Below are 12,635 nucleotides of genomic sequence, written 5' to 3'. Positions count from 1 at the left end.
AAAGCAGTGGTTCCCAAACTTGCGTCACTGCCCCTTTCTTTAGAAACCCTAAAATCTTGGTGATCCCCTACTTACACCCACACCAACATAGACATACACGTGAAGGATTGCTCTCTCTTTAGAGGACATACTACACATACATAGTAAAAAAAAATTGACATAAGAAGTAGAATTCAAGAAGATGCTGATTCAACCAACAACTACAACTTTCTATTGTTTAAGTGCAGATGATTAGGGTGTCTTCAACAGAATGCTTCTTTCTGTGCATCTCTACAATGATTGATACTTTTAAAGCAGTACTAGATCTAGGGGATCTAGATTTTTTTTTTTAGTTAAGTATGGTAACATTTAGACTATAAGAAAACACAGTACTTCAGTCTCAAAAAATTTTGTGAGTCTATATATTTAAATTTACAGATCTTTCACTTGCCTACCTATAAAGTTTTGAAAACAGCTAATAGTTTTCTATCTAGAACAGAGTCAAAATATAATTTTATTATCTATATAGTACAAAGATTTGATTAATAGTCATGTAAGATTTTTAATATTCAGGTTAATATAATTATTTTTTAAAATTTATTTTAATATTATCATATTTGTGGGCACTTTTAAAGATATTTTGGAATATAGATATAGGTTGTCTTCCTTGGTTATTTTTGTGATATGGGAAGTAACTACCACAAATTAATATTCAAATATAGTAATGTAAAAACTTCAAACATTTTTCAACAATGTTATTATTAAACAATGACGTACTTCATGCTTACACTGATAAGTGAATATCAACATTTTAAAAGCAAATAAGACCATTCATTATGATGGAAATCAAATTTCATTTTTGGGTTCAAATATTCTTTCTTTTTTGATAAGGGTGTTTGTTTTTGTAGTTTTCAGAAAGAATTATGGAGCACTGGGCTGTACGAGAATTGGGAATTGGAAACAAAATGAATACAAATGTTTTCTCATAACACAAAATCTAAACACAAGTTGCAGGTTGAGAGTTCCAAATGAGACTTGGACAAATCAGTGCTGACAATAACCACTGAAAACCAGGGGGAAAAAAATACAAAATATAAAAAATATAAAAGCCATCATGGGATGAACATAGATGGAGAATTCAAACCAACCAAGAGCTTCATGAAATATACCAAGAGCTTTATGAAATATACCAAGAGCTTTTGAAATATACCAAGAGCCTACAGAGGTAGAAATGAAAACACAAGACTGTGATGGTTGTTATTTGGAGAGAATTTCTAACCACAGAGGGCAGTGGTGTGTGACCAAAACCTGAAAGGCTGACCTTGGTTTAGATGGCTGGACAATGTGGAGAGACATAAGCCAGATAAAGTTCCAGGACTGGAAGACTGAAGACTTGTCTGAATGAAAAAACTGGTGAAGCAAGACATAGCCCTCTATGGTGGGCAGGATTGGAAGAGGGAGACTGAAGACATGTCTGAATGAAAAAACTGGTGAAGTTAGACAGAGCCCTCCATGATGGGCAGGATTGGAAGAGGGAGACTGAAGACTTGTCTGAATGAAAAAACTGGTGAAGTTAGACAGAGCCCTCCATGATGGGCAGGATTGGAAGAGGGAGACTGAAGACATGTCTGAATGAAAAAACTGGTGAAGTTGGACAGAGCCCTCCATGATGGGCAGGATTGGAAGAGGGAGACTGAAGACATGTCTGAATGAAAAAACTGGTGAAGTTGGACAGAGCCCTCCATGATGGGCAGGATTGGAAGAGGGAGACTGAAGACATGTCTGAATGAAAAAACTGGTGAAGTTGGACAGAGCCCTCCATGATGGGCAGGATTGGAAGAGGGAGACTGAAGACATGTCTGAATGAAAAAACTGGTGAAGTTAGACAGAGCCCTCCATGATGGGCAGGATTGGAAGAGGGAGACTGAAGACATGTCTGAATGAAAAAACTGGTGAAGCAAGACAGAGCCCTCCATGATGGGCAGGATTGGAAGAGGGAGACTGAAGACATGTCTGAATGAAAAAAACTGGTGAAGTTAGACAGAGCCCTCCATGATGGGCAGGATTGGAAGAGGGAGACTGAAGACATGTCTGAATGAAAAAACTGGTGAAGTTAGACAGAGCCCTCCATGATGGGCAGGATTGGAAGAGGGAGACTGAAGACATGTCTGAATGAAAAAACTGGTGAAGTTAGACAGAGCCCTCCATGATGGGCAGGATTGGAAGAGGGAGACTGAAGACATGTCTGAATGAAAAAACTGGTGAAGCAAGACAGAGCCCTCCATGATGGGCAGGATTGGAAGAGGGAGACTGAAGACATGTCTGAATGAAAAAACTGGTGAAGTTGGACAGAGCCCTCCATGATGGGCAGGATTGGAAGAGGGAGACTGAAGACATGCCTGAATGAAAAAACTGGTGAAGTTGGACAGAGCCCTCCATGATGAACATTTTTAGCTGACTTTTAGATCAACTACAGGTGAAAATTTCCAGGGACCAAACAAACGACTCAGGAATAAAACTTTTACGATGGGACAGTCCATATATGACACACATTTTAAATCTGCACATCACCATGCAGGTGATACACCCAGTTTGGAAACCACTGTTGAACTGGCTGAAACAAGCTGACAACACCACAAACAACAACACCTTCCCTTGTTACAAGGGCAAGTAACTCTAAACAATTATCACAAAAATATTTATGCCATTTACATTTGTTGAGAATATAACATGAAATAAATAGGTGGGCTAAATTGTTTTCTAATTACTGGTTTTACTCTTAGTAAATAGCTATGAACATAATATTACTTTCTGGCCATGTGTAACCATGTAATGCATGTAAATACCATGTGCCCTCCCTTGAAAATATTCAATAACCAACTAGTTTTGGGAAAGATATAATTCAAACAAAAATGTCAGGGACTAAAACAATATGTTCATAAAGGGTATAAATTCATTGAAAGGCTTATTCAACGACATAAATTGGTTTTAATGGCAGAAATTAATATCTGACATTCTTCTAGCTTATAATGGCATGAATTACATTTGATGGCACAAAAATGCAAAAATAATTTGTAAAATCATTTCACCAATAAAATACCTTTGAACAAAACAATATTCACATTATGTAAACAATGCATCTAAAAATCTATGTTAATACACATCAGAAAAGACTAGATCACAAATTCATATACACATTGTTTTTCACAAGTTTTCCTTTAAATAAAATATAGTTTTAAATTTCTCAAACATCCCACTTGAAATTGAACCTAGATTTTTCAACAAAAACTGTCTTACCAACACTTGTTTTCTAACTCATGCATTTTAATTCTGAATTCTTTCCTAAGCTCTACGTTGACCATTATAAAAAAACCTAATTCAAAATTTACAAGATTTGAATTTGAATTATAGGAAACCAATTTTAAAAAAAAAATGTCATCTCATAATATGCAAAAATTAAAAACATAATAAGTACAAAGTAAATCTGATATGTTTATTTAAACAGTACAATAATCACAGTATGTATTGTTATAAAGCATAAAAGTAGTCCCCTGTATGTTTGTGTCAATGTATCTCAGATAGTTACTAGACTATAAAAGTTGTCCCTTCTAGGTTTGTGTTAATGTACCTCAGTTACTAGACAATAAAAGTAGTCCCTTCTAGGTTTGTGTCAATGTACCTCAGATAGTTACTAGACAATAAAAGTAGTCCCTTCTAGGTTTGTGTCAATGTACCTCAGATAGTTACTAGACAATAAAAGTAGTCCCTTCTAGGTTTGTGTCAATGTACCTCAGATAGTTACTAGACAATAAAAGTAGTCCCTCCTAGGTTTGTGTCAATGTACCTCAGATAGATACTAGAGAATAAAAGTAGTCCCTTCTAGGTTTGTGTCAATGTACCTCAGATAGTTACTAGACAATAAAAGTAGTCCCTCCTAGGTTTGTGTCAATGTACCTCAGATAGTTACTAGACAATAAAAGTAGTCCCTTCTAGGTTTGTGTCAATGTACCTCAGATAGTTACTAGACAATAAAAGTAGTCCCTTCTAGGTTTGTGTCAATGTACCTCAGATAGTTACTAGACAATAAAAGTAGTCCCTTCTAGGTTTGTGTCAATGTACCTCAGATAGCGCCTGGTTTAAATCACACAACAGTATTTGCATACCTAGATAAACAACATCTAGCAGACAAGACAGTACCAGTAGGTTTGTAGCTTCAACTTGTCATCCCAACCTGTAGGTTTGTTTCCGCAATCTTTAGGTTTGTGACCAAAAATGCTCAGGCTTGAAAACACAACCTGAATGTTCAAACCTATCTTTTTTTTTTAAAGTTTGTAATTACAATTTAAAAAATAAAAACAAAAGGTAATTACAGAACAAAAAATTAATTCACTCATATGACTTGAGACATAAGATATATAAAGGGGCATGTCTACCCTCTGAATAAATCTCTAATTGTAATCATGAAATCACATTTTTTTCAATACATTACAGTAAAACCATTTATTGTATGCCAATGCAAAGAATAATATGTCATGCTTATTAATGACAAGCCAAAAAAAAAAATCATCAACCTAAAACTATTTATGTACATATGATAACTATAAAATTCACAGTGAACCCCTATTACTTACACAGCTCACAGGAGTTATATATTCATTTACAATGATAAAATATAACAAGCTTGGAACACAAGGGAAATAACTAGTTTTATTATGAAAGATTCATAAGTGAAATTTTTTTAAAGTGTGCATACTGGATAAAGGGAAAGAACTGGATTGTGCGTGGGTCAATGTATATCAGTAGCATTGAGTAACAATTCGTTTGGTGAGTAAAGATTATCAGGAGTGTTGAGTAACAATATTTTTGGTCCGAGGTTTAGAGCCATACTGTGCTCTATTCTCTATGTCCAACTTTAAACTGGAAAATGTGTTAATATATTGCCCTACATCAGGGGTCTCCAAACTTTTCAGTCCGAGGGCCGCATTAACTATCAAATTTCAGTTCTGGGGCCAGTTAGTTCCAGTCATGTCTGATTTTTCTGGCCAAAGTTCCTCAGCCATCACCAACAAACGTTTTTTTCCGTGGACAAAGGGATCTCCGCGGGCCGGATGAGAGGACCTCGCGGGCCGCATACGGCCCGCGGGCCGTAGTTTGGAGACCCCTGCCCTACATAATGCACAGGAGTAAAAAAAAAATTTATGTTTTAACTAAAATTAGAACCAGATGAGATAAAATTAGGTACAGGCTAATTGAAGAGCCCAGTGCTAAAAGTACTTAAGTCACATTTTTGTGAAAATCAAACCAAGCATTGATCGTTATTCCTCTAGTTAAACTTTATTTTATAAACAAATAGTGATACTGAAGAATTTATTTAATTTGCTCTTCCAAACAAACAAATAATATAAAAACGTAATGTTTCATAGTAAATTTTAATCTTTGAACTCATTTTTCTCAAAATGTTGTTTTTGTGACTTAAGTACTTTTAGCACTAAGGTCTTCAATTGAAAGAGAAAATATCACACTGGCTGACTTTCAGAGTCATAACACAAAGATTTCTAACAAAGGGGGGTAACCACCTCACGATTGAGACTCGTTTGTTCTATCTGCCAAGCCCACCAGGTAACCTTTGACCTCGCTGATGTAGTCCCCTGAGTCTGTCTTGTCTGTCAGGACCCAGGTATCATCTGACCCTGACACCAGCGTCCGACACAGTGGACAATTACTGTGTCTCTCATCCCTGCAGCAGGAAAAAAAAAAAAAAAATTATTTGAGCTCAAATTAAAACTGTTGCCATCTTAGAGTGCTGTACCCAGGAATAAATGAATCTAAACAAAGAATATGAATAATTTAGACCATAATATATTTTACTAATTCAAGCATGATTTAAAATGGTATTTGATGAATATTAAAGTAGCTATTGAATTTTTTGCCCAAAAGTGTTAGGTTAATGTGGTAGGGTTAAGTTACTTATTAGTAATTGATGAGAGTGATGACAGCCAATATAACAAAATGTAATATAAAGATAGCATTTTTTATCCAGTTTTGACTTTATTAATAAAATATGAACAAAACTCAAAATTTTAAAAAGTAATACATATTTTTAAAAAATCAACATACCTGTAATAAAAGAAAAATACATACCTGGTCCAGCTGTCTATACAAATCTCACAAAACTCATGACAGCAGGACAGCATCACGCAAGCTTTCCTGTCCATACACACACAGCATTCGTTGCCTGGATCTTCATCTGATAAACATTTTTTGTCATGTTCTTCGCTAAAAATAAAGAAATAAATTTTATGAATCTACAACTGGTAAACATTTTTGTCAAATTTCAAGTAAGGACAAGAATTAAGAGACAGCGTGGTGAGGTCGGTTGCTAAACGGAAAAATGCCAAGTTCGAAACCCCGGGCAGGTTAGGCTAGACAACTGGGGACAGCAATCCAGCTAGGAGAGAAAACTCCAAAATCAAACAACTGTTGCCTTGTAGTTTGTTCTTGATTAGATAAAAGCTATAGAAGTATATCTAGAAAGAAAAGCAGGCTCAAATCAAACTATATGGCATATAAGTTAACGCAACACTTAATTGTGTTGGAGAAAATCCCTTCCAACACTACAACTACAATTAAGAACGAAGAAGAACACAAATAAAACCATTGTGGGACAACATGGTTGGGTGGTATAGAGCTCAACTGCTAACCCAAAAGTCTCCAGTTTGATTTTAAATATGTTTAAGTCACTGAGTCCACCCAGCTCTGATTGGTACTTGACTCAGGAAATGTAAAAGTGGTTGGGCATAACGCTGACCCAACCATCCAAGATCAAGAAACATATGAACTCTACTCTGTCTGCCCTATGGATTGGTAGGTTTGAAGGGGAACTTTTTATCATATAACTGATATTTATATGTTTTGTTAGACTCACTGAAAAAAGACACAAAAAATGGATCGGAATATGAAAAACGTTTTTGTCAGACAGAATAAATTAATTTCAAAACCAGAATTATTTAGTTCAAAATTTGTTTGAATCACGCTAAAGCAGAATTATTTAGTTCAAAATTTGTTTGAATCACGCTAAAAAAATGAAGCAGTTTCACATTTTTCTTCAAATTACGTAGTTATTTCCTACATGTAAAATTATTATCTACTACAATTTAATCATCATGTCCCACATGTTTGATTATGTCCTATACATTTAATCTTTATGTCCATTCATTTCATTATCTCCTACAATTTGCCCACGACATTTAATCATTATGTCCTACAATTTGCACCCGGACATTTTATCATTATGTCCTACAATATGTCCCACACAGTTATCATGTCCTACTAACCTGGGGAAAAATGCTGATGCTGTAAATTCATCTTTCTGCGAGGTTGAGGGCTCTGTGTCCACAGAACTGTCCTCCAGCTTTGGCTGCATCAAGGCACTCACCTGCTCTATAATTTCTTTGTAGATCATGACAAACTGGCGCAAGGTGAGAATTCTGGATGACTCTATGACATTGGTAGATGTGTTGATCTGTCAATAATCATTAGAAATTATTAGAATGTGTATAGTTATCAAAATTTTCAATTGATCTGTCAGGTCTCAGAAATAATTTTTAGAATGTGTATAGATAAAAAAAATTTCAGTTGATCTGTCAGGTGATAGAAACAACTGTTAGAATGTGTATAGATCATTCTTTTATACACTGATCTGTCGGGTCACAGAAATAATTATTAAAATGTATATAGATCATTCTTTTTTCAATTGATCTGTCAGGTCACAGAAATAATTATTAAAATGTATATAGATCATTCTTTTTTCAAATAATCTGTCAGGTCTCAGAAATAATTATTATAATGTACATATATCATACTTTTTTCAATTGATCTGTCAGGTGGCAGAAATAACTATCCCAATGTCTATAGATTATTCTTTTTTTTTTAAAATTATTTTAAAAAGACATTTTAAACTAACTTTATTCCCTCTGAGAATGTTTCTTCCTTTAGAAATATAAAAATTTTCTTCATGACATTTTACAATTTTGTTTTCTAAAGAGGCATTGAGCTAAAATTATTAAGTTTGTATTGTTTGTTTACATGTGGCTTCAATGAGGGATAATTTATGTAAAAAATAGAACATTTTTCAAATACATATTGAGAACGTATGAGAGTACAAAAATGTTTATGTAACAATAAGCTATTTTATTTTTAAATATTAAATGCAAGCATATCTATATACTCTTAATCACTAGAAAAAAGGGCAGTTGTTTATAATTTATATACAAAATGAACAATAAAAACATAAGTCTAAAGTTTGAATGTGAATTCTGATTTTATTTTTAGACTGTCCCTTACTCTAAAGAGTAGTTGATGATTTTTAGAAGAGAAAAGTTAAGTGCGTGAATTTTACAACATGATGTCTTAATTTGAACAAACAGGTAACACAAACCACAATTGTATCCCCTGCACGTTCTTCACTCATATTATCTTACCTTTAAACATCGAATCCTGATAGTCCCCTTCCATAGAAATGTTGCATCTGAATCCTTGATGATCAGAAAACGTAGCTGCTTGCCTGCTCTGTCTGTAAAACTTCGAGTCCTTTAAACAGATTTAATAATTATTATTTACAATTTAACATTGGTGTACATTTGAAAATGATCTGTGAAATAACAATCTTGATTTATGACAAAAAATCCAAAACATAAAATTAATAATACAATATTTTCTAAAAATAGCCTACGAGCTCACTTCAGTTGGTATTTATTTTTAGAAATAGTTTTTTTAACTTATCCAATGGGTGAAATCACCCAGCATTATGTGATCATTGAAGCTCTGCCTCAACTAAACTATTCAGCTAGACAATGGTGAACCCTTTTTTTTTAGTATTTTATCCGATGGGCACTATGACCTAGTGTTTGTTGTTATTATATTATATATTATTATATTATATTTCTTATTTAATGCTTGTTCCTCTTTACTTTAGGGTATTATAGTAAGATTATAAACAACAATAAACATCTATAGCTCAGTGTTTATATTGATAAATGTCAAAAGTCAACATGGTGGTCGAGGGAACAGATGATGTAGTATAGTTGTTTCTGTGACATCATCACGTGAGGGGATTGTGTGGTGGGCTCTATGTCCAGCCACCTTAGCTTTCCCTAACAAGTGTCAGGTCCCCATAAATAAGAGCTGGATGGACGCAGGGACTTCAGCCATGTATCCAAACTCTACACTTTTGGATTAGTAGTTGAGCACTCTACTGTCCCACCACACTATCCCCCATCCACTAACAGCCAGGTGTTTAACGCAATATTGTCTGAATTTCTTAGCAGTGGATGTGACCTAGCTAAGATTTAACATCTATTCACAAAATGGGACAGAGATTAGTTCAATGAATCATTCATTCTCAGAGGAATTTGTTATTACAACAGACCTAACTTTGTATTACATAATTAAGAATTTGACTAAAATAATAGTTGTTAAGATGTTTTTAATGTACTGTACTAATAATTACCCCTAAATGTCTTAGATGGAAACAAAACAATATAACATTGAGTTTATAGTAACGCCACTTACACTGAATTAAGCTCTTCAATGCAGTCAACAACTTCTTGGTGAGTCACTGTAGCCAGGCTTTTAATGATGTTAAAGTGAGCTGCCAGCTTTACATGTAGCTGGTCAATATCCCTGTCTGTTTTGTTTGGGGAGTAGGAGGATGACTGGCCCATGTCTTGCGACTCACAAACTACACTAATCTCATGCTATATTTAGAAGTCTGAAATACAGAGTATTTATAAAATAAAAATATTTTAGAGTAAAAAACTGTATTAGCTATTCTAGCATTTGCTAAAATTTACAAAAATTAAGATAAATTTTATGAGAAATTTTTTTTTTTTTTACTACGACTTGCTTTGCCATTAAAAATGGAAAAAAAAATAGTTTTGTGCTTATCTGTCAGGTGGGTGTTGGTTAATTTAAATACAAGAAGTGAAACTCATCATGGCTAAAAAAAAAATGCTGAAAACCACAGATCACTGCAGTGAGATCATGTGATTGTTTATCAACAATGCCAACAAGTTTATTTTTTCTTGTAAGTTACCACCACCACCAGTGCAATCTTATTTCTTCTGACAGGAGGTGATTATAACCATACTGTGGAAACAAGCTTGCACCACTTTAGCTGTAGTTCTTGTATTTTACTACTGCTTCGCTGTTGAGTTTCATTTCTCACATTTAGCCAAAACCCTTTCATGTTGGCAATGATTCTTTTTTTAAATAATGAATTGGCATACTCATGAATCATTTATTTTTATAAGTTTCTTATGTTTATCCATTGTCACTAATAGTCTACCATTGATCAGGTTTATCTAAACCTAACTTGATAGTCAGTAGCAGAATATACTTTAGGTAGCTCTAGTTCTCCCCTACACTAATTGTATTTTTTTATTTTTGAAAAATCAGAAAAATCACGTTGATTCCTTGGCTTTGGCTTCTAGTTCTAGATCTTTAAAAAAATAAAATGGTTGATTTCTCATACCAGTGTCCAATAATGGCACAATAATGAATAATAGAATCTTCTTAAAAGGGGTATTAATTAATGATGGTAGTTAACTTAACTATAACTAAAAACACATATGACTTCCTGATTGCTCATGTCAATGCTAACCTGATCCCTAACCTTAACCATAGTCCTAACATTTATTTGCCTAACCCTAATTTTCTGACCATAAAAAAATTATGATAGAAATTAGAACTAAAGACAAGATTACTACTAACAACCTAATAGTAATAGGCTAATAGCGTGTTAACATTTGCGACATGCAGGCCCTATACTTTACACAATGTAGGCCCTATACTACATACATCTAGAAAAAAAAACCTCAAACAAGTTCAGAGAGAAAAATTATTTAATACAAAATTAACTTGCTGAGAGATTTTTCCTAGACATGTATATTGTATAGTATACATGCAAGTGTAAATACTGTGTAAATTTGTAATACACCTATGTCTATACACTCTATAGGCCAAGAGTATAGACTATTATTTAACGTAATTGTATTACCACTAGCTAGACTTAGAGGTAATCTCACAATAAAGTGTTGGTTATTATCCCGGAATGGTACAACAGTAAAAAATAATAAAACCATGGCGTAGTCTGTCACGCCATTCCGGAAACCACTGGAAATACCGTCAACCATATTTTATTTGGCGCCATATTATTTTTAATACATATTGTTTAAAAATGTGCTTAGATTGATTTTAGTTGCATTTTAAATACTGTTTTGCTAATTATTTTGTATTTCTAATTATTTCAAGTGAATGTACTAATTATTTCTGCTACTAAACATTGTTCTAGTTCTTCTTTCTTACTACTTTAAACTTAATAAATCTAATTGTCTAATTTTACTAGATCTAGATCTAGTTGTCACAAATCTTCCGCAAGTTTTTTTTTCTGTTTCTTAAAAAAACATTAATTAATAGACTCGACTTTACTATTAATATTTAGATCTAGGCCTACTAATTGTTGCTAATTTTCTGTCAATTGAATTTTAAATTAAGATCAAACAATTTAATGCACTTGACTTTATTTTTATTTCAAAGGTCAAATAAACTATTTTTACAGTAACGAATGTAAATGAAACTCAACAAACATTACCGGATAATTTCCGACACTATATTGTGAGATTACCAACATAGACATCAGTATCCTCAATCATCCAATAAAAAGTAAAACGTAGGCCTATGTATGATTGTATCATATGGCCTATGTTATTTGTATAATTTTAGTTAGGCCTAAAAACTACAGTTAAATCAAGGGTTAGGCCTAACTTTAAAAACTTAAGGGTCTCACTTTTATTCTTAACACTGACAACCATTCAAACAAAATCAAAATTGACACTCAGTGCTGAGTGACTCACAGTCACTGTGTCACTTGCTACCTAAACCTAAATCTAATCAACTAATTACTAATGACTAGACTACTGCTATAGCTGGGGAAAGCCTATCATTAACTATAATACCCTAGAGAGAGCCAGAGGGCTAGTAATAGTATGGGAATCATATTCTCAGTGTGAGTGTATTCTGCTCAGACTCAAATCTGGTCACTGTTTCTGAGAGACTGAGTTGATAGTGTGATTCTCATGATTCTGATCTAACTGAATTATTTTAAAATAATTAGGCCTTTAGGCTTAATGGATATTAAAAACTATTTAGATTTAGAACATTACATTTTTATTTTTAATTTAATTCTTTTTTTTTCTGTTCAATGTCTGTTACGATGTTTCCATTATTTTGATTGTTCAAAAATCATAAACACATTCGTGTGCATTTGTTGTAATGTTGTTCTTTATTTCAATTTTGCCAGATTAAAAGCTCTCAAACTTGTAAAACTTTATATTAATAATTCATAAAATTCAAACTGTTCTTAAAAATAAATAAATGAATAAATAAATAACCGACTTTCTTAAAAGGTAACTGGTTTAGCTATTATTTAAAAAATGTGATTTTCAATAACTAGGCCTAACTTTTTTTTTAATTATGAAGACGTTTGTAACTTTAAGTAATGTGTTAGGCTTAGATTCAAAATGCTATAAACTTAAACTGTAAACATAATTGCACACTTTGACTTTTTTTAGAACAAGGCCTACTAACAAGTGAAATGA

At 33.2% G+C, this 12,635-nt stretch overlaps 1 protein-coding gene across 1 annotated transcript; it reads right to left on the bottom strand.

Annotated features, from left to right (window-relative positions):
• Window positions 1-5,484: 5,484 nt before the first annotated feature.
• Window positions 5,485-12,326, bottom strand: LOC131936754 (RING finger protein 141). The gene is made up of 6 exons (XM_059293823.1): window positions 12,201-12,326; window positions 9,550-9,748; window positions 8,460-8,568; window positions 7,314-7,501; window positions 6,121-6,255; window positions 5,485-5,716 (listed from the first exon to the last, which is right to left on the bottom strand). Exons 2-6 carry the CDS (start codon window positions 9,699-9,701, stop codon window positions 5,557-5,559), a joined length of 744 nt encoding a protein of 247 aa, XP_059149806.1. The 5' UTR covers window positions 9,702-9,748; window positions 12,201-12,326; the 3' UTR covers window positions 5,485-5,556.
• Window positions 12,327-12,635: the final 309 nt, after the last annotated feature.

The sequence above is a fragment of the Physella acuta genome, unplaced genomic scaffold (assembly GCF_028476545.2).
Source record: "Physella acuta isolate Inbredline_101_S28 unplaced genomic scaffold, ASM2847654v3 ptg000016l, whole genome shotgun sequence".
Lineage (NCBI taxonomy): Eukaryota > Metazoa > Mollusca > Gastropoda > Physidae > Physella > Physella acuta.
The sequence above is the reverse complement of the archived record's forward strand: the minus strand, read 5'-3'. Positions and strand labels throughout refer to the sequence as shown.

Excerpts from the sequence above, each read along its gene's own strand:
- LOC131936754 (XM_059293823.1), bottom strand. The coding sequence starts at position 9,701 with ATGGGCCAGTCATCCTCCTACTCCCCAAACAAAACAGACAGGGATATT. Across the intron at positions 7,502-8,459 it reads TCAGGATTCGATGTTTAAAG|ATCAACACATCTACCAATGT; the intron begins GTAAGATAATAT and ends GATTATTGACAG. Across the intron at positions 5,717-6,120 it reads TGTATAGACAGCTGGACCAG|GGATGAGAGACACAGTAATT; the intron begins GTATGTATTTTT and ends TTCCTGCTGCAG.